Here is a 22,252-nt window from a genome sequence, read left to right as displayed (position 1 = left end):
AGGGACAAAATAGGAGACTTTGAGAAATAAGGGTTGTGGGGAAGAATGGGGAGGACACATGGGGTGGACAAGATGGATACAGAAGCAAACTCTCAGGAAGGAAAAACTGGAAACTTGGAAAGGGGTGGGTATGGGGAGGATTAACGTGGGTGGAAAAGAATATGGTTTAGGATGGGATATGATCTGAGATGGTTATGAACAGCTGTCTTGAAGAACCGGAGGGAAGAATGAGATTGAGGAGAATGTGTAAGTTGGGTCCACAGGCAGGAAAAATGATGAACAAATGAGTGAAGGTGAGCGGTGATTCTGGATTTTGGGAGTATTGCCAGAAAGGAGTTGTTGTTTGACCGCGTGCACCTTGCAGATAACTGAGGGGGACAAAGCACAGAGAGGGTAGAGGGTGCAAGTCCAGAAATGAGGCGGAAGAAGACTGTGTCCGCTGACCTGTCTGTGATGCGAAAGTGATAGGCCTGTAGACTCATCTTCGTCATGGGAAATTGCATTGATCTTGAAGGCCTTGGTTTCCATGACATCAACCTGAGCAAGGTATGATGCAGGGGTTCCAGCCCTAAGGGGATAGCAGGACTCCATGAAGCTGCAGATGAAAGCGTTGTAGGTGGATAAGAGTTCAGGTGTTCCAAGGAAGGACCTTGCATGATGCAGGATGCACAGTCTGCAACTGCCTTTGGAGGCCAACTATGAGATGTAGTTTGTCAAAGAAAGATTGTGGCTGATCGTGAGACTCAGGTGCTTGACAGATTGAACTTCTTCAAGAGGATTATTAAGAAAGTAGATAGGAGTGCTTGCCAGATGGTCCTTTTCAGAGATAAAAAAAAAAGTAAGATTGTGAGATTTGTCAGGATTTAAAAATGTATTCCAAGTGTTTGACCAGCTTGTGATTCTATCAAGGTCTGAAGGGAGGGTAGAGGCTACTGCCTGCCTATCTGTCTGAAGGATGAGGAACTTCAGGGAAGATGGTGGAGTCATCAGCAAATTTATAAAGGGAATTTTCCAGTCGGAAAGATTGTTGAAGATTAAGAATAGGATGGAGCCGAGAACACTACCTTGTGGCACTCCAGGCTTGTTGAGATGATTCGGATTCTGAGAGCCACGTGTTCGCTACAAAAGGAGAGGAAGTCAGGAACCCATGAGTGGAGTTGGTCTTGGATGCTGTGGGCAGAGTTTGGAGAGCTAGGCGGGGTGCCAGACTGTATCAAAAGCACAAGATGTGTCTGGAGAGACCGCCCTGGCCTCAAGTCTGATGTTGAGAGCTTCCATCCATTGTTGGGAGAGTAGAAGCAGCATGTCCAAGGTGGATTGACCTGATCTGAAACCGAATCGATGATTTGAGATGAGATTGTTGGAGAAAAGGAATGATTTTGCGTCGACCCTCTGATGATTGATTGCATGACCTTGTTGATAATTATATGTAAGCTAGTCTGTCGTGAAGGGGATCCATTTTTATTCCTTGTTCATGTAATGTGGTGATCTTGGCTGATTTTCAAGCAGATGGAAGATTACCTCAGGCAAATGATCAGGTGCAAAGGGCAGAGAAAAGTGAAAAAAAAGGTGAAAATTGCAGCACAAGAGCAGCATAGCAGGATTTTAACACGAGCTTATGCTCTCCGCTCCAGTTGCAGAATCAGAGTTGAGGGTTGCCAGAAACCTCTCCACATTCTCAGGTGCAAAAGAGGTCCAGCGGAGTCGGCTGTGGTGCTTTTTGAAGTGACAAGAAGGGCGAGAGAGGGAGCATACACCAGCGGCAGACTCAACAAGGTGCCACCAGGTTTCAGAGGAGGGAGGCAAAGGGGGAGCACACACATTGATGCCTCACCCTGAATGTGAAACACCAAGGTGACAGTTTTTGGCTGGGTTGAAATTAAAACTTCGGCTCGACAACTCGTAGGCGAGTGTGTATCCCTCCTAAGCTATCCAATCACCCTCAACTTTTGTTAAGTTTGTTTAAGTGTGGTGGGGGCGGGGGGGGGGTGTGATCAAACCAATGCAGCCATGTAATTTGAAAATGTAAGCAGCACATAGATATGTCTGTTTAAATGCACAGTAGAACAAGGAAAAAAAAAAGACATAAAATGTAATTGTCCCTGTTTTATTAATTTTGCTGTTTGGAGTTAAAGGGCGAATCCAAATTTATATACAACTAAAATGGCCGCCAATCTATCAGTAAGCCATCTTTGATCAGATCACAAAATAGTTAGGTGTAAGTGTACTGTATGCCATCGTGAACTGTGCTTGTGCCACGTTTGAACAAAATTGGACCATGCATATCCGAGAAATGGTTGAAGACATGTTTAAGTCACAAAATGGCCGCCATTCAACGACCTTGGATCTGATCTCGAAATGAAATGACGTGCATATGTGAGCTGTCATTCATTATCCGTGTGCCAAGTTTGAACAAGATCTGAAAAGCATGTCGATGGTTGAGGACGTGGTCAATACCGGGTTTTTACAAGTAAAATGGCCGCCAGTCGGCCATCCTTAATCGCATCGCGAAACAAAATTATGTACACCATCATGTGTTGTCTTTGTGCCAAGTACAAATAAAATCGGTCCATACATGTCCGAGATATGGTTACGGACACGCGCACACAGGCATGGACACGAAAATCGAGACCAAATCCATAAGCCCACATTTCGGACTAAGTCCAACGGGGGCTAATAACTATTCTAATAATACAGACCTATTAAAAACCAATTGACCTTCATTCATCGCTGAAAAAATATAAACAATGTGAATAGTCAGCGCAAGTGGGTACCCACCCACCCACACATTCACTTATTTATTTATTTATTTATTTATTTATTCGTTCATTTCATTCGTACAATGGATTTCATGTGGCTTTTCTAAAGTATGTTAGAAGATCATTTGGTGAATGCATTTTTCTTTGTGGTTGGTCCTTTTTCTTTATTCCGCAAGCACTCGTTATCTGCATTCATTGTCCTGGTTTGTGATGAGAATTAATAATCATAATTGTATTTGTACAATGGCTTTTGCCAATGGACACAATGCATTGGAGCTTAAATGCCTTGCAAAGGATGATCCTTTTATTTTTACCTTCGCATTCTGCGAAAGGTTATGTTTTGGTCGGCATGTATTTATTTATTTATTTATTTGTAATCTTGTGATTCGTATAACTCAAAAAGTATAAAACCGAATTGCATGAAATTTGGTGGGATGATTGGTTATTAGCCAGGAAGCATTCGATTAAATTTTGGGATCGTTCGGGTCAAAGGTCAATGTCAAGGTCACGAAAAGGTCAAAATCGTCTTTTTACGATAACACGGTCAATTTTTATTCAATTTGCATGCAACTAACGCCAAAATGTTCAGAATTCAACGCCTCATCTTGTGATATACAATATGACACAATGACGCCCATACTCTTGTTACCGGTTAGGGGTCAAAGGTCAGGGGGGTCACGACCTTGAAAAATATGCGGTTTTTGTCATAACGCGGTCAATTCTTGTCCGCTTTACATGAACCCAGCACCAAAATGTTCAGAATTTAATGCCCAATCTTGTGACACAATGACGTCATAACACGTCACCGGTTGGGGTAAAATGTCGGGGGGGGGGGGGTCACGCCCTTGAAAAATATGCGGTTTTCGGCATACCTCAGTCAATTATTATTCGATTTGCATGAAACCAGCATCAAAACGTAACCTTTCGCAGAATGCGAAGGTAACGAGATTACCTTCTCTTGTTTATTTATTTATTTATTTTTGTAATCTTGTGATTCGTATAACTCAAAAAGTATTAAACCGAATTGCATGAAATTTGGTGGGATGATTGTTTATTAGCCAGGAAGCATTCGATTAGCTTTTGGGATCGTTCGGGTCAAAGGTCAAGGTCACGAAAAGGTCAAAATCGTCTTTTTACGATAACACGGTCAATTTTTATTCAATTTGCATGCAACTAACGCCAAAATGTTCAGAATTCAACGCCTCATCTTGTGATATGCAATATGACACAATGACACCCATACTCTTGTTAAGGGTCAAAGGTCAGGGGGGTCACGACCTTGAAAAATATGCGGTTTTTGTCATAACACGGTCAATTCTTGTCCGCTTTACATGAACCCAGCACCAAAATGTTCAGAATTTAATGCCCAATCTTGTGACACAATGACGTCATAACACATGTCACCGGTTGGGGTAAAATGTCGGGGGGGGGGGTCACGCCCTTGAAAAATATGCGGTTTTTGGCATAACTCAGTCAATTCTTATTCGATTTGCATGAAACCAGCATCAAACGAGATTACCTTCTCTTGTTGAAACGTTGTATTCACCGATCTTGCGAGTGAAGACTCGCCAAAACGACGCGAGTTGATTGTTGTTTAGTCCGTAGTCCCCGAAAGTCGGGGGGGGTCATGACATTATAGATATGTGGTTTGTGTCATAAGACCATTCATATGAAACCAGTTCCCCACACTCATACCAAGAACAAAAAAAGTCGTGGCGGCGAAGGTATGCGCTCTATGAGTGCCCGTTCTAGTTTGCAATGTTTTGCATCCTATCTTTCCAAAAAAAATTGTCTCCAAAATATGGTAAGAGATACTTACAACTGTGCATGGATATCAACGTGCTTGCTCATTGATATTTTTGAGTGATGAGTGAACATTGTTTTTGTTTTTTTAATTGGTCCACATTACCACCTTTGTCATTATACTCTGCATGTTAACTGATAGACATTTATGTGCTATTTGTGTTTTTAAGTTGCATGGCTATAATGGTTTGATCCTTTTTTTTTTTTTACTTTTGTTTTTTTCTCTGAACATAAACTTAATTACGGTTAAGACTGGTAGGATAGCTTTGAGGTGTGCACACTCACCTCTGAGCTGTCGAGCTTGGGTTTTAATCTCGACCCAGCTGTAAACTGTCACCCTGGTGTCAGGGCGAGGCATCAATGTGCGTCATTCCTTGGTGGGTACATCACGCTAGAGGGCTCCTCTGATGACACTGTTAGTAGACATTAAAGATTCCACAATCTTTCATGAAGAGTAGGTGAGTTATCACCATCACCATGGAACAAATTACAAATTCCTGCCCTCACCGATTCAGTTTACGGGGATGGATGGACAAACCACCCAGCATAACCCTTCCCAAGAGACTCATTTGGCAGCAGTGACACACTAGTGAGATACATTTGATTGGCACTAAAGTTAAGCATATAAAATAAATAATGCATTATTTTGAAAATTCTCTCCGTCTCAGTTTAACAACAGTATTTTAGTACCATGTTTCATGGGTTGTTCATGTAAAACACATCTGTATATACAAAATACATTAAATTTATGGTTATTTTTGGTTTGGATGTTGGCACCGTGTCATATTTAGCAGATCTTCAACTAATTAATTGGGCTGATGTTTCACACGTTTGTCCAAATACTAGATTTGTAAATTATAAATATACCTCAGAAAAAGAAAAAAAACAACTTTGATCACAATGGATTGTTTTGTGCACAAATGCTGACTCGTGCTCAGGACCTTGAATCTGAAGTCCCACGGGGACTTCCAAGTCGTGATGCGCAAAGGTTGGACGAGATCTTCTTGGATCTGGCCCGGCACAAGGACGACGCACAGCAGCGCAGCTGGGCGCTTCATGAGGATGAGGCAGTTATACTAGGATACCTGGAGGAGCTCCTCTCTATTCTGGTGATGTTTGCATGTTGACTGCTATTGAGGCTGAGGCTTGTGTTTCCTGGTAAAAGTGATGTTTATAGAAATCGATCTCTGTGCGTTGTTCCACCTGCAGACAGATGCCAACCCTGATATCTGCAGGAAAATGTGCAAACGTGATGACTGTGATCCTGTTCACTCGCTGATAGCCTATTATCAAATGGTAAGGGTTTTACCTTTGAGTTCACACTCCTGCAGTGCTTGCCATTTAAGCTGACATCACATGAGCAAGCTATGGTTAAACTCTCATTCAATGCTCGTTTCTCTGCACTCAACACCAGATTATTGTCCATTTTCTAGTGTTTTTGTCTCCTTCCCATCCCCTTCTTCCCTATATACTGTAGTCTCTATTAATTATAAGTCAGCCTGAGCAACTTTTCTGCATGCTCTGTGGTCTCTCGCTCTGTTGACCTTTTCTTTTGTGAAAACCACTCGTGTTGCAAATATTCCACAGGAGCACAGGATCTCTTTACGCCTGCTACTCCTTAAGGTCTTTGGTGCCATGTGTCACCTTGACGGTGCCGTTATCTCAGGTCTGCTCAACTCTGTCCTGCCCATGGAGTTAGCACGAGATATTCAGGCTGATATGAAAGGCAGGTTTCTCTCCCATTCACTGCTTGGCTTTAAATGAGGAATCTTACTGGAAAATGATAGTTGATCTCCCAGCTTAACTTTTCAATGCAGTCATTACAAAATGCAAAGTTTTGATGGTGAGCATGTTATTTTGTGTCAACGAGCATGACTTTGTTCTCCACAATAATCACTGCAACTTGTCCTGTTCACTTTGATCATTCTCATCTCTGTCGTGTTGGAGTGTGAGCACCAACTGTAGCCAGTGCAGTGACCCGTGAGCCTTGAAGATGAAATGTAAAAAGAGTTGCTTCTTCATGTTTTATAAATCCCTATAAAGCGCATTTATTCTTGTTTCTATAATCCCTCAGAACTGCAGAAATTGTGCTATTCTGTACTGCTACTTACCATGGTGTTCAGCATGGGAGAACCACTTCCTTACCACCACTATGGTATGGTGATGTCTCGACCAAATCGTTTTCCTTGTTATCAAGCTTTGCATGTGTGTATGACATCATTCAAATCGTTAACAATATCCTGCATATGTATTCCTTCAAATGTATTCGGCATATGAAAGAGTTGAACCGTCTGCATCATTCATCTTCAAAATTTCACGAACTTTCATCCAACAGTACATAAGTTATGAATCCTTCGCAAATGACTATTTTACGACCGGAGTCAAAAAATTTATATTTCCAACTTCTTGGGGTTCGCCCCGTGAGCAAAAACGATGGCACTTTTTTTTGTTGTTGCTGTTGTATACATTGTCGAGGCTCGTATGAGAGGTAACGCACAACAAGGGGAGAGGGAAGGAAAAAACAGTGGGGAACAGGGACATTTGGAGATCTGTGGAAGGGAGAGGAATGGGGCAGTGTACACGGGGTAAACAAGATGGACACAACAGGGACTTTCAGGAAGGAAAGCAGGGAATTTGAAGGAGGTGGATTAGCAGAGTTTGGGATCTGAGCGGAGGTAGAAAAAATTGTGGTTTTTGATGGGGGAAGATAAGAGATGGTGGTGATCAGCTGTTTCGAAGACCTGGAGGGAAGAGTGGGATTAAAGAGAGTATGGGAGTTTGTTCCAAAGGTGAGAAAAAAGAGGAATGAAAGATGGAAGGTGAACAGTGATTTGTGATTTTGGTCGTTTTACCAGAAGGGGCTTACTGGTGGACCTGGAGCGCCATGCGGAAATATTGGGGGGGGGGACAGATCCAAACAGAGTGGGGGGAGGGGCGAGACTGGAGAGGAGACGGAAGAAGACAGAAAGACCACCGACCTGCCTGCAGTGAGAGTGAGAGATCTCAAGACTCAGCCTCATCGCAGGAGATGCCAATGATTCTAAATGCCTTGGTTTCTACAGCGTGAAGCCGAGAAATGTGAGAGGCAGGGGCACCAGCCCAGAGGGGAAAGCAGAACTCCACCAGGCTGCGGACGTAAGCTTTGAATGTGGTCAGGAGCTCAGGTGGGCCGAGGAAGGACTTTGCACGACGGAGGATTCCCAGTCGGCGACTGGCTTTGGAGGCCAGGTTGGAAATGTGGCTTTCCCAGGAAAGATCATGGCAGATTGTAAGACCCAGAAGCTTGACTGAAAGGACCTCTTCCAGAGGATTGTTGAGAAAGTAGGTTGGGGGGGGAGGAGTTTCCAAACGGTCCTTTAGGAGAGACACAGTGAGAGTGTGAGATTTGTCAGGATTGAAAGACATGTTCCATGTGTTGGACCAGTTTGTGATTTTATCCAGATCTGCAGACAGCGAAGAAGCAACTGCTTGCCAGTCTGAGAGATGGCAGATGGTACGGCAGAGGGTCGAGTCATCAGCAAAGAGATCAAGAGGATTTTCCAGAGTCAGAGATCATTGATGAAAACCAGAAAAAGAACAGGGCCCAGAACGCTGCCTTGATGAACTCCAGCCTGGACAGAAAGAGGGGATAAGAGAACTCCATTTAGGGCCACACGTTGGCTGCGACAGGAGAGGAAGTCAGCGAGCCGTGAGTGGAGATGGCCTTGGATACCATCGGAAGAGAGTTTGGTGAGCAGGGCAGGGTGCCAGACTGTATTAAAAGGACGTGATATGTCTTGGCATATGGCTCTGATTTCATTTCTGACATTGAGGACCTCCATCCATTATTGGGAGAGCAGAAGCAGCACATCCAGGGTAAAAGTGACTTGGTCTGAAACCAAATTGATGATCGGAAATCAAGCCATTGGAGAAGAGGAAGGATTTAATATCTGAAGCGATGATGGATTCCATAACCTTGCTGATGATTGGGAGAAGGCTGATTGGTCTGTAGTTGCAGGGATCTGTTTTTGCACTTTTTTTATCAGGGCAGTAATGTTTGCTGATTTCCACGGAGATGGCAGATGACCTTGAGGGTGAATTGAATACAGAGGGTGGCCAGAGCAGCAGAGCAGGTTTTTGGAACACGAGGGCTGATGCCGTGTGGACCGGTTGCAGAATCTGAGTCGAGATTTGACAGAAAGCACTCTCCACCTTGTCAGGAGAAAAGGACACAGAGTCCAGGAACAGCTGGTGTGACTTGATAAGGTGTGTACAGAAAGCGATGGGTTTTGGACACAGGATTTAGATGCAAACACCGAGTTTAGGCATTCAGCCTTTTCACGTGCAGTGTCAACTGTGTGGCCATTTGAGGTAAGGGAGGGGATGGAGGGGGAACATACACCAGAAACAGATTTGATTAGACGCCACCAGTATTTGGAGGAGGGAAAGAAGTTTGAGAATTCAGACTTGAGATTCGAAAGATGTTGTTTTCTGGCTCTCCTGAGAGATGACACACACTTGTTCCAAGCTTTACGGAAGAAACTCAGATTACCCGCAGTTGAGTTTGCTTTCTATGAGGCAAAGGCAAGTTGTTTCAGGACAAATGCCTCACCACAAGCTTCACTGAACCATAGGTGGGAGGAAGGGTAGGACAACTGAAGATGAGAGGGGATAAATCTGTGCATGAGAGAGAGCAAGATTCATTGAAACAATTCCTCGGGCAAGGTGATGTTGGAGAAAGTAGTAATGGGAGACCAGTCTTGAAGTTTGATGGCTGCTTGGAGACCCTCCCAGTCGACCGAAGTGAAATGCCAGACTCTATGGCACTGAGGTGGTTCTCTAATAACAGCCAGAGAGATGTCTACTTTGACAAGCATGTGGTCAAATGAAGCGATTGGAGCAGAGGAAGAACAGCAGATATTTTCAGGAAATTGGTCAAAATCAGATGCAGAAGAGATGGAGTACTGTTGGTTGAGATCCGGGTCGGGAAGTTGACAGATTGAGTCAGTCACAATGAGTCACAGACGTCTTTTGCTGAAGTGCCATGGCAGGTGAGGGAGTTACCCACACCCAACCAACTGGCATGATGACAATTGAAGTCACCACATATGAGGAAGAGAGAGTTGGGATGAAAGGAGAGAAGTTGGTCCATGTTTTTGTGAGCCAGGTGTCAATGGAGGAGTCATTGTTTGGTGGATGGTACAACACACACATCAACTTGAGGTGGGAGTGGTGTGGAAGCCGTAGCCAGAGGTATTCCTGCGGGTGTGGGGGAGTGAGTGCAGTGCATGGAGAGTGAGAAAGAGTTTTTGATGAAGAGAGCAACTCCGCTGCCAGGACGAGGCTCAGGTCTGTCATACCAGAGGAGGGAGTATCCAGGAAGAGATACGAGGGAGTCAGAGATGTCTCGGAGGAGGAAAGTTTCTGTTAAACGGATTGTCTGATTTGTCAGTGGCAACCTGTGTGGAAAGGCCCCGAATGTTTTGAAACTGGTGTTGATTTGGTGATTTGGGTGGTGTCTTGGGATCCTAGGGTCCTGAGTTCCAGCCCCGTTGGCCGCTGAATTAACACCAGGGGGTTGACTCAGCCTGTCATCCTTCCGAGGTCGGTGAATGAGTACCAGCGTAGCAGCCAGAAGGCTGCACACGAAGGGAAGGCGTATTGATGGATTTATTAAATATGTTATTGTTGTGGCGCAGGCATGACGGGCCGAATGGCCTCCTCCTGCGCATAATTTCCTTGTAATCCTTGTCCACACTGTTAAGAAAGAGGGAGGGGGAGGCTTTGGATGCAGGGAAAGGGGAGGGTAGAATGAGGGAGGAGGGGTAGGGGGAGGTGGGGAGAGTTGTCAGAGTGTGGGGGATTGCAGAAAAACTCAGGGAGAGGGCCGGATGATGAGGAGGAGAAAAGGCTCGGTGATGATGGGACGAGGAACAGTGGGGAGTAATAAGAGAGGGTGCAGAGGGAAGTTGGAGACTGGAGGAGGTGGAAGGATGAGATGGAAGAGAGAGTGCAGGGGAAGGAGGCAGCTTTGTGGATGTGACAGGCGGTGGGGGCAGCTTTGTGGATGTGAGGAAGGGCAACTTTGAGAAGGGTGAGAGTGAAGATTGGAGGGAGAAGGGTGGGAGTGAAGATTGGAGGGAGAAGGGTGAGAGTGAAGATTGGAGGGAGAAGGGTGAGAGTGAAGATTGGAGGGAGAAGGGTGAGAGTGAAGATTGGAGGGAGAAGGGTGAGAGTGAAGATTGGAGGGAGAAGGGTGAGAGTGAAGATTGGAGCGCAAAGAGTGTGAAGCTTGCTTTGAGAAGAAGGGTGAGAGGGAAGTTTTGAGAGGGAGGGGAGATGAGAGCAGGCACGGCCAAGGGGCAGGAGGGCGATGGGATAGATGGGTTGAGGGGAAGGATGAGATTATGTAGTGATATGGTGAAGAAGGGAGGAAGCAGTGGGAGGTACAATATTTGAGGGTTTGAGAAGAGGGGAGGTGTGAGAGGAGAGAAACAGCATGCTTGAAATATTGAGGAGTGGTACTGATTGAGTGAGAGTGAGATATCTGTTCGGTTGGAATGGAGCCCACAGATGTTAAAACACCACAAAGTTTGGGACATCAGAGGAGGAGCTGATAATAAATCAGAAGACAGTGAAGAGGCGCAAAGAGCGGAAGTAGGATGAGAGGTAAGATATGAGGGCTAAGGAGGGGGTATAACAAGTGAAGGATTAGGAGGAGGTAGATGTAAGGAGGTGGGGTGAATTAGCACTGAAGTTAGAAAAAAGGGACGATTGAAGGAACGCAAACATGCATTGCAAACTGGGATTTTTGAAATTAAGTCAGGGATGCGATTAAAGACATTACATGAGAGATGCAACAAAGGAGAAGAAAAGAAACGTTGTAACAATGGGATGTTTTAGACACGGGAGGAAGGAAAGGTCGAATTAAAGTCTTTTGAAGAAGAACAAGAAGAAGAAGAAGAAAAGTGAATTATGATACAATGCAGAGAACCACACGTGTGAAAGATGAAATTGAAACATTTTAAGACACTGTTTTTTATAGAGATAAGGTAAGATAGGTAAAGGAAAGGTTGAAGAATAAAATAACCATGAAGGTGTACGGTGAATTTGGATGGGCTAAAGTGGGAGGAAGATGGTAGGTCGGTGAAAGTTACAGGAATAGGGGAGTAGAGAAATCATGTGGTTAAGGGAGGTTTAAGGTGAGAAGTGAAAAGAATGAAGAAAGCTTCTTTTTTTTAACATGAGGTAAAGGAAAAGTTGAAGAAAAAAAATTATGAAGGTGTGTGGTGAATGTGGATCAGCAAAGTAGATAGTAGATCGGCAGAAGGAGGAGGAAGAAGAAATCGGTACAGGAGGTCACATGGTTACATGGGGTAAAAGATGAGGATGGAAAAGGTTTTTTTTGTTGTATTTTTTTTTTACATTTTAAGCCGCTGTCACACCTTGACGATTTAGCCAGCGTATGCCGATTTATGAAAAATTTGTCTAAAACGCTGGCACACGTCGAATACGTTAAGAGCACGCTGAAAAACACTGCCATACGTCGTAGTACGCTGGCTTTAAACGTTGTACTTTTGGGTTGTCCTCAAATTTTTGCATGCTTGAAATTTTACGACGTATGCCGGCGTATGACTCACACGTTCCGCTACGCTGGCCATAAGTTGTAGGCACGTAATGCGATCGTTGTCACACGTCGACACACGTTACTTGTAAGTTACTCATAAGTCGAAACACGTCGAGGTAATGTTTAGCGTACCCGAAACTTATTTCTCACCTGTGAGTAACGTTTTGTAAGCACGCTACATGAACGTTGTTCACACTTCGCAACACGTTACTTGAAAGTTTCTCATACGTCGAAACACGTCAAAGTAATGTTTAGGGTGCCCATGACTTATTTATAACCTATGAGTAACGTGCTTGCAAATTATTTGTAAAGCATGTCCAATGCACAAATACGTATGTAGACGTCTTCAGGACGACCACAGAACTTACTGAACGCGTTTCTAACTTACAGATACCGTATAATGGCGTATTGGCAGCGATTAGGGGAATTGGTATATAAAAAGGGGCTTCGCAGGAGGAACCCGTCTTTTTTTAGACTTCGTGGTGAGTACATGTCCATGTCATTCTGAGAGATGGAGGATACGGAAAGGCTGAGACGACAATACCTTCCTGTCCTCCAACATCAACATGACCTCATCGAGTTGACACTGCACCAGTTGCATGCCAATAGAGCCGGGAGAAGAAGACGTGAACGGAGGAGAAGGAACTGGGTCAGACCATGGATCAGGAGGCGATGCCATGACAGCAAATATGACCAGCTCATGGTGAAACTCCGTAACAAGGACCATGCATCCTTCATCAACTTCCTACGAATGCCCCCAGCGATGCTCGACGAGCTGCTAGCCAGAGTGGGTCCAAGGATAACCAAGCAGTACACCTTCTACAGGGATCCGCTTGAGCCTGGCATGAGGCTGGCACTGAGCCTGCTGCTGTTGGTGCCGTGACTGCAGTGCTGTGGAAGCGATATAGCTCGTTCAATGGAAACGATTTCAATTGCCGAGCACCAGCGTCCAAAAACAATAGGCGAGTGACAGACATTTATTAAAAGTGCAGTTGCAGCCTATGAATTGAAAACCTCACGTAATCGTCGACGATACGCTGCCACGCTATGCATACGTTAGACTATCGTTGGGCATAGGTTGTGGATGCCTAAAACACGCAAATCAATCGTTGGTATAACTTATCTATAAGTTATCGAAGCGTTCTGTGTTCATTACTAGTACATTATGCATTTGTCCAAGTCGTTTTGAATACTTTAAAAACTGAAACAAAAAAAATAGTTCATCGTGGGAATGAGAAAAAAAAATTAGCCGAAAAGAACATCAAACAATGGTGCAAAGTAGTCTCCTATTCATGGACGCAACGAGGATCCATCATCACCCACACCCTTCCCATCACGCTCACCTACTACTACTTACATGGACCCACTACTACTACCAATACTACTACTACTACTATTGACATCGACTCAACATGGAGTCTGGAACACTGACGAGTTCCTCTTGTGAAGCCCATTTGTATATACCAATTCCCCTAAACGCTGCCAAATCGCCATTATACGGTAGATGTAAGTTAGAAACACGTTCAGTAAGTTCTGTGGTCGTCCGGAAGACGTCAATCAAATTCGTCTACATACGACAATGTGCGTTTGTGATACGTTACACATAGGTTCAAAGCACGCTACTCATAGGTTCAAAGCACGTTACTCATAGGTTAAAAATTAAGTTTCGGGTATGCTAAACATTACCTCAACGTGTTTCGACTTGTAAGTAACTTACAAGTAACGTGTGGCCGACGTGTGACAACGATCGCGGAGCATACCGAGAACTTATGCCAGCGTATGCGGAACTTGTGAGCCATACGTCGAGTACGTCGTAAAATTTTCAGCATGCTTGAAATTTCACGACGTACTAGACGTACCACGGAATATGACAGCATACTTCATTGTTTTTCAGCGTGCTCCTAACGTATACACAACTTAACCATACGTATTCGACGTGTGCCAGCGTTTCACATATTTTTCATAGGTCGGCACACGCTGGCTAAATCGTCAAGGTGTGACTGTGATGTTGACACTTCCAATTTTCAGGCGGTTATAATTTAAATCGGCGTGCGGCAGCTTTTTAACAGAGAACGCCACGAGTTCATCGGCGATACGTGCAGCGCGCTATGCCTAAGTTAAACTATCATTGGGCAGAGGTTGTGAACGCCGACAACAGGCTAAGCATTCGTTGGTATAAGTTATCCATAAGATAACGAAATGTTCTGTGCCCGTTACTGATATGTTATGCATACGACCAACACGTTATGAATACGACCAAAACTTTAAAGAAAAACCTCAAAACTTCAGCGTACGCCAATGTTTTATATACATTTTTATACGTTGCCATTGCTGGCTAAAACGTCAAGGTGTGACAGCGCCTTTAAGACTGAGGGTATTGTGGGGAGGAATAGGAGGTCAGGTCAGGTCTGGTATGCGAGCATGTGCCAGAACAGCGTGTCACTGCATCCACTTTCCACCGGTACTCCAGGGGCCTCAGTCTGGCCTTCCCCCAGGCAGATGCCAGGCCCATCCCCATCTCCTTGAGATGCCAATCAACCTGCTGCAACCACGAGGCACGTGGTCGGCCCATTGGCCTCCTCCACTCACGAGACTCCCTCGCTGAGAGAATCTGGTGAGCAGGATCAGCGTCAAGAAAACGAGCCACATGTCCATACAGCCGCAACTGACGCTCACGGCCCATGCAGGTAACAAATCTCATCCGAGTCTCTCTCAGCAACCGCTTGTTGGACACAAAATCTGACCAGCGATAGCCAAGGATTCTCCGAAGAGACCTGGTACCAAAGGAATTAAGTCTCTGTCTCAGATCCTTGGTCAGAGTCCAAGTCTCGCATCCATAGAGCAAGACTGAAAGCACCAAGGACCTGAAGACTCAGACTTTCATCCTCCCGCACAGGTCCCGGCAGCGCCACACCCCATGATCCAGTGAATCCATGACTCCCCAGGCCCGACCCAGACGTCTATTGACCTCTGACTCACAGCCAGCAGAGACATGAATATCACTGCCAAGGTAAGTGAATCTCTCCATGACCTCAACATCCTCACCACAAACAGACACAGACAGGACAGCAGCATCCAAGATGTCATTGAAAGCCTGGATCTTAGTTTTGACCCAAGAAACCCGTAATCCCAGCGGCTTCGACTCCTCATTTAGCACCTCGAGGGCCCCCAAAAGGATATCTCAAGTCTCCGCAAAGATGACTGCATCATCTGCGAAATCAAGGTCCGAGATCTTGACATTCCCAAACGATGCACTGCAGCTTGATCTTTCTGACATCCTTCCTGAAATCCATTCCATACAAGTGCTGAAAGGTGTGGGGGCCAGTACACACCCTTGACGAACTCCAGTAAAAACTGGAAATAAGTCAGAGATGGTACCACCACATCTCACAGCACTCTCAGTACCAGAGTAGAGTTCAGACATCAGATCGATCAGTTTTGGTGGCACCCCATGAAGACCAAGAATCCTCCAGAGGGCATCCCGATTCACTGAATCGAAAGCTTTACAGAGATCAACATAGGCTGCAAGCAGCCCCTGCCGAAACTGTTGTCTGCGTTCGGTGAGGACACGAAGAGCAAGGATACGGTCAATCGGTGACCTCTTTGGTGTAAAGCCTGACTGCTCTGGTGCTCAAGCAGATGGTGAGGACCCTATCAAGAATTATCCGAGTAAAGACCTTGCCCGGCACTTAGAGCAGAATCACCCCTTGGTACTTGTTGCAGTCTTGGCGATCACCCTTCCCTTTCCAGAGAGGGACAACAAGGCCCCTCTTCCAATCAGTTGGGATGATGCCCGTGTTATAGGCAGAGCACAAAACTGCATGCAACTACAGGAGTGCAGCATTTCCACCAGCCTTGAGAAGTTCAGCATGGATGCCACAGATCCGAGGAGCTTCACCCCGTTTCAACCGGTTCACCGCAGCACTGTTTCCACAAGCGAAGGTGGACCACAGTTGATTGGAGGGTCAGCAACAGGGACTGTAACACCCTTGACGTCCAACTCGACAGCTGGGGATACCCTGGTACAACCGCTCAAAGTAACCGGCCCAGCGGGCCTTCACTTCAGACTCCTCTGTTAAGAGCCTACCACTCTCTGCTCTAACTGCAGTTCTCCGAGGGATGGGCTTGGATGAACGCAATGCGCGAATTCCCCTGTAAGCGGGACGAGAATTACCTGTCCACAGGTGATGCTCTACCCCCTCACAGATTCCTCGCACATAGGCCTCCTTGTCCACCCTTAGTGTACGTACAGTTTTACGCCTCAGCTCCCTGAACAGCTCAGCTCTGCCATTTAGCCTGACCCTGCGACTCTGGTCAATGGTATCCAGTGTCCCTTGAGAGACAAAATTCTTCTTTGCCCTGCGGTGAATTCCAAGACATCCACCAGCAACATCAAGGATGGTGGTCTTGAAGGCACTCCACAACTTTTCAGGACCCCCCAAAGCACCCAGACATCCCAAATGTCCACTCGGCCTGTTCGCAAACTCCTCAGCTACCCTCTCATCCTTGAGCTTGCCAACATCCAGCCTAGGCTGGGATGGTACGATTCTCCAGGATTTTAGTGCAGCTTTGGAGTTGCTACAACAAGCCGGTGGTCAGTATTGAGGAACTGAGCACTCCGATAGACCCTGCAGTTCTGGATCATCCTCCAGCGATCGTCAACGAGGACATGGTCAATCTGCTTTCCAACACTGCCAGCGTTGGAATACCAAGTCCAGCGATGAGCTTGTGGGCGCTGAAACCATGAACCAGCCACCCTAAGTCCATGACTTCTTGCAAAGTCAAGGAACTTAGTGCTATTCTGGTTCATAGTTCCTGACTCATGGGGACCAACACATGTCATAACCATCCCTATCAGTTACAGTCGATGCATTGAAATCCCACAAGACTAGAAGTGTATCTCGTCTGGGGCACTGATCAACCACAGACTCGAGCGTGGCATAGAATGTGTCCTTCACGGTGAGGTCACTCGCCTCAGTTGGAGTATAGACAGAGACCAGGGAAATGACACCTAAGGAGTGATGAATCCGTCGTCTCATAATACGCTCGTTGACCGGTGTTACCTCAATTATCATTGGAGTCAGCTTATTGGACACAGCTCCAGCAACTCCTTGGAAATGGTAACCATCAGAGCGACCAGACCAATCGTAGGTGTAACCACCCACCATGATCTCGCCGCAATCCGGTCTCCGAACCACAGAGAGTGCTGCAATACCGATGTCCAAACGCTTGAGCTCAGATGATAACAGAGACAGGTGATCATCCTCTCTTAGGGATAGGACATTCCAGGCACACACCCGAAGGGACCGCCTCAGGTTAACCCAAAGAGTCTGGTTAACCGCCGTCTGGTGGACGACACCTGGAAGGGTGGAAGGAAAAGTGGAGAAAATAAAAACTGATGGTGATGAGGAGAAAATACAAATAAACACGATCGTGGACATCGATGGGAAGACGGGTCGGCCTCAGGGAAACCTGACATGACAAACTGACGAATACACACAAAATTAGCACAAGTTTTGAACCAAAACCAAACTGGGAACACACAGTAAACATGGAGGCAACACAATGCGACAAACAATGACCAGAAACTTATCTTTGAGAAAATCGGCAGAGGCCCCTGGAGAGAACCAACCGTCGCTCAAAAACCGGAAGTCCCTATTGAGTCCGAACCAGAAGGTTGAAATTGAGAAAGGAAGTCAAGGGAGAGCGATTAGTGAAAGAAAACATGAAGGAGCTGGAGGAGGCAGGGAGTTGTGTTATTTCGGGTCGGAGGATGGTTGGAAGGGGGACGTCCAAAAAAATTCACATTTTTGTGTACATAATATAAATGGCTTTAAAAATGTTGTCTGTTAAATAGGTAATTATTTTTTTACCATGTAAACACGACTTCCTTTGTCTCCCATGACAACACCACAAGAGCATCTCAATGAAGGTTTTGTGAACTTTCTGCTTGACGTGACTGAGGACGGCCTACCCTGTGACCCCTCTGACCAATTGCCTGATCTTGTGGTGAATCTGCTCCTGGCTTTCAACCTCCATTTCCAAGGTGGATTTCTGATAAGCACTCCCCTGCTAACCAACATTTTATTTGCATTCAATATTTGCCATATTTTCTATATTTGGAATGATTTAAAACATTTGCGCTTGTGCTTGAACCCTCCTCCCACAGTTCCTTCCAATAATATTGTCATGGAAACTCTGGCCAAGAAACTCACTGTGAAGGCATTCGGCGAGAAGCTGCTCCTTTTGCTCAACCGTGGTGGTACGTTGAACATGAATAATAATCGCAAGTTATGTAGTTATTATTATTGCCGCATTCGATTTTGACCCCCCCCTCCCCCCAACAGTGGACTAACAGTTGCAGAGGAAAAATATTTTTCATGCTGAACAGATCAAGCATTGTACTTGTTGAATTGTGACATTTTAATGAAGGCAACAATGACATCATCAACATGTGTTATTCCCCATTGGGAGTACTTGACACTGAGCCTTGTTTCAATTTTTCCATTGAGCGGTTTGGGAGATATTGAGGTGTAACGTTTTTCCAAGATGGCGTCCATACCACGTGGCCTATGACGACATTATATATTCAAAAAATTATGCAGGCGGAGGCACTCCTCTTGCAAAATTTTGTGTCAATCGGACCAACGGTTGCCGAGAAAATGATTTTTTGGGGGAAATGCAGATACACACGCAACGAATGCCTAACCCTGCTTTTCGCTTCACGAGCGCAATCATCTCTATATCGTTTTTGGCTCCATAAATTAAATAATTATCATATCCACATCCAGATTCGGATCTTCACCGAAATTGAATCCATTCTTCCTTGTCACACATCCAACATGTCCACCAAGTTTTGTCTGAATCTGTCCAACTTTTTGAGATATCGTGCTATATATCATTTTCGGCCCAATCTCTCAATGGTGAAGAATCACTTAAAAATTCCAGTAGTCGGATCCGGATCGTCACCAAAATCTAATCAGTTAGTCCTTGTCACACACCCAACCTGTCCAAAAAATTTCATCTGGATCCGTCCAAACTTTTTGAGATATCCTGCGCGCGCGCGCACACACACACACACACACACACACACACACACACACACACACACACACACACACACACACACACACACACACACACACACACACACACACACACACACACACACACACACACACACACACACAAAAACATAACCTCCTTCACCTTTGGTGTTGCAGGTAAAAATCTGGAAGATAGACTAAACGGCAAAATAGCTAAGAATTTGAATTTAACACTTGAATTGCACGTGATACAAATGACTTTTTGAAAATGTTCTTCTTCATCGGCCAAGCACGAAAGCATCTCCCCCTCATGGCAGTTTTTCAAAAAGTCCCTACAAGAAGTGGCTTTCATCGGTACATAGTGCATCGTCTTCCTTTTCAATGCTCGCCAACACACACTCCATGCTGGTTGAAGGCCCACCCACTTTAAATGCCGGTGTTATGACCTCTCTCGGTCTTGACTTATTCCGCACATTTAGATAACTATACCAGGAAACTAAATTCATTGACAAGACGCTGATCAGCAAGGAATTGGTTAACATCCGCATTAGGGTGGTCCAAAAACAGCAAAAAAAAAAAATTAAAAAATTCAGATGTTGTCTCCACAAGCCTTAAATTATTCCACCATGATTCAATAACGCACATAAAAAAATTTAAGTTGATCGGAGGTGATTTAGAGGTCGCTCCATATGACAACTTTTAGTTTCATGAGTTGGTTAAATTAGGGTATGGTCAGGTACGATTACGGGTACTTCTGGATGTCCGAGGTGGAGTGCATTTTCGAACTCTATGGGGTCGATTTACTCTAAGAAATGACTGCACCGACATTGAATTCCCTACCATTTCGAAAATATGACTTAAAACAAGATTTATCATTACTGGAGTTGAGTAACTAATCCTACTCATTTCGATATTTTCTGATCTATAATTAATTTGTTGTCCGTCTAAACATTTCTCAGAGTAAATCGACCCCACTGAGTTCGAAAAGGAAGTTCAGAAGTGCACGGATTCGCATCTCACCATACCCTAATTTTTCAATCAATGGAATTACAAACTATTAGAATATTTCGTCTCATTTACCAAGTACCACTATCATCTCCGCCTCTATTGCTGTCTCCACTCCCGCCTGAACTTATTTCTAGCCGGCCCAACATCCAGTGTTTTAGATTCAATGATTCACGAAAAATATGTTGGTTATTTATTTAGTTATTATCTACATATTAATATTGAAGGGCCAATTTTGTGCTCCTCCTCGTGGTCGCGTCACGTTTTTCTCGGTACTGTGACCTGGACTGAAAGAGACTTCGTACCTGTGAGAGTGCATCGCACATAGTGGCAATAGTCAACTTTCAAATCTGAAGCAGAATAAACACTTTTCATTTTGCATTCGTTTGCATGGCGACGTGTGACGTCACCGCTGAGAGGCGTCAGGACGTCATGACATCATCAGTCATTCGGTGACGTCATTACGTCTGCCGTCGACAGACCGTTACCGCTGAGAGGTGTAATTCCACCCCTCGAAAATAGCATCTGCAATGTAAAACCCTCTTCTGCACATGCTGACGACCTCAGAATGTGAATTTGACACAAAAAATGTAACAAGAAACATTGTATCTTCTATATATTAAAACTGAAGAACCAATTTTGTGCTCCTCCGAGCAGTCGCGTCACGTTTTTCTCGGTAATGTGACCTGGACTGAAAGAAACTTCGTACCTATAAGAGTGCATCGCACATAGTGGCAATAGTCAACCTTCACCTCTGAAGCAGAATAAACACTTTTCGTTGAGATGGGGGCGAGGAGTGAAGAGGCGGGGGCGGGGGATGAAGAGACGGGGCAGTGAGTGAAGAGGCGGGGGGCAAGTTCAGCTAATTTTTGGGCGGGGGTAAGCGAATTGAAAGCGGTAAACGGGGGGAAATGAGGCGGGGGCTGGGGTGAATTTAGCGGGGTTGAGTGTGAGGGGTGGACAGGGGGACGGGGGCCCAGGGCAAGTGGGGCGGGGAATCGAGTGACGGGGGTCGGAGAGTGAAGAGGCGGGGCCGGGGTAATTACATTTTTGGGTGGGGGTAAGCAAATTGAAGGTGGGGGGAAATGGGACAGGGGCGGGGGATGAGTAGGCGGGGGCAAGCATGCCCTGTCCAGTCCATGTCCCTCGAGTATGGGTGAGCTGGTGAGGGTGGTTGAATGAACAGAATCCGTCTGACGGGGCTTTGGCAAGTTATATTAAATTAGGGTATGGCGAGATGCGAATCCATACACTTCTGAACTTCCTTGGTGAAAATGGACTGCATTTTCGAACTCAGTGGGGTCGATTTACTCTGAGAAATGTTTCGACGGACAACAAATTAATTATACATTAGAAAATATCGAAATGAGTAGGATTAGTTACTCAACTCCAGTAATGATAAATCTTGTTTTAGGTCATATTTTCGAAATGGTAGTGCATTCAATGTCGGTGCAGTCATTTCTTAGAGTAAATCGACCCCATAGAGTTCGAAAATGCACTCCATTTCCACCTCGGACATCCAGAAGTACCCGTAATCGTACCTGACCATACCCTAATTTATTCAAGTCATGAGACTAAAAGTCGTCATATGGAGCGACCTCTAAATCACCTCCGATCAAGCTAAAAAAAAGTATGCGCGTTATTCGATCATCTATATTAATATTTCGGCACGCCCCTTTCTTTGTTCCACCATCAGATTTTTGTGACTGCATGAAATGAAACAAGATTTGGCACATATACTAATGATATTATTGTCTTCCTTACGAGGCCCCTCAAAATTCGTTTTGATGCATTTTCACAAACTCCAATGGATTCCATTCAAATTCGGTACCATTATGGCTTTTGGTCCAACTTAAGGCCCGGTCACACCTTGACGTTTTAGCCAGCGATGGCAACGTATTAAAATGTATGTAAAACGCTGGCTTACGTTGAACTTTTGATGTTTTTTTTTTTTAAAGATTCGGACGTATTCATAGCGACTTGGTCTTATGTATAACGCATTGGTAACGGACACAGAACGTTTCGTTGTGTTA

The 22,252-nt window shown here is 45.1% G+C and overlaps 1 protein-coding gene across 6 annotated transcripts in view; it reads left to right on the top strand.

Annotated features, from left to right (window-relative positions):
- Positions 1-22,252, top strand: part of NCKIPSD (NCK interacting protein with SH3 domain) — a 105,425-nt gene that overhangs the window by 69,966 nt on the left and 13,207 nt on the right. For 5 of the 6 annotated variants that reach the window (XM_085870535.1, XM_085870537.1, XM_085870539.1 and 2 more), the window contains 6 exons: positions 5,501-5,671; positions 5,772-5,858; positions 6,150-6,288; positions 6,637-6,717; positions 18,086-18,214; positions 18,338-18,430. In XM_085870535.1, coding sequence (XP_085726661.1) covers positions 5,501-5,671; positions 5,772-5,858; positions 6,150-6,288; positions 6,637-6,717; positions 18,086-18,214; positions 18,338-18,430 — 700 coding nt within the window. Of the gene's footprint in view, positions 1-5,500; positions 5,859-6,149; positions 6,289-6,636; positions 6,718-18,085; positions 18,215-18,337; positions 18,431-22,252 lie in introns of those variants that run through there. The other variant, XR_015055285.1, reaches the window with a different exon arrangement.

The sequence above is a fragment of the Eptatretus burgeri genome, chromosome 2, assembly GCF_056783735.1.
Source record: "Eptatretus burgeri isolate ZD-2024b chromosome 2, Ebu_testis_v1, whole genome shotgun sequence".
Lineage (NCBI taxonomy): Eukaryota > Metazoa > Chordata > Myxini > Myxiniformes > Myxinidae > Eptatretus > Eptatretus burgeri.
The sequence above is the reverse complement of the archived record's forward strand: the minus strand, read 5'-3'. Positions and strand labels throughout refer to the sequence as shown.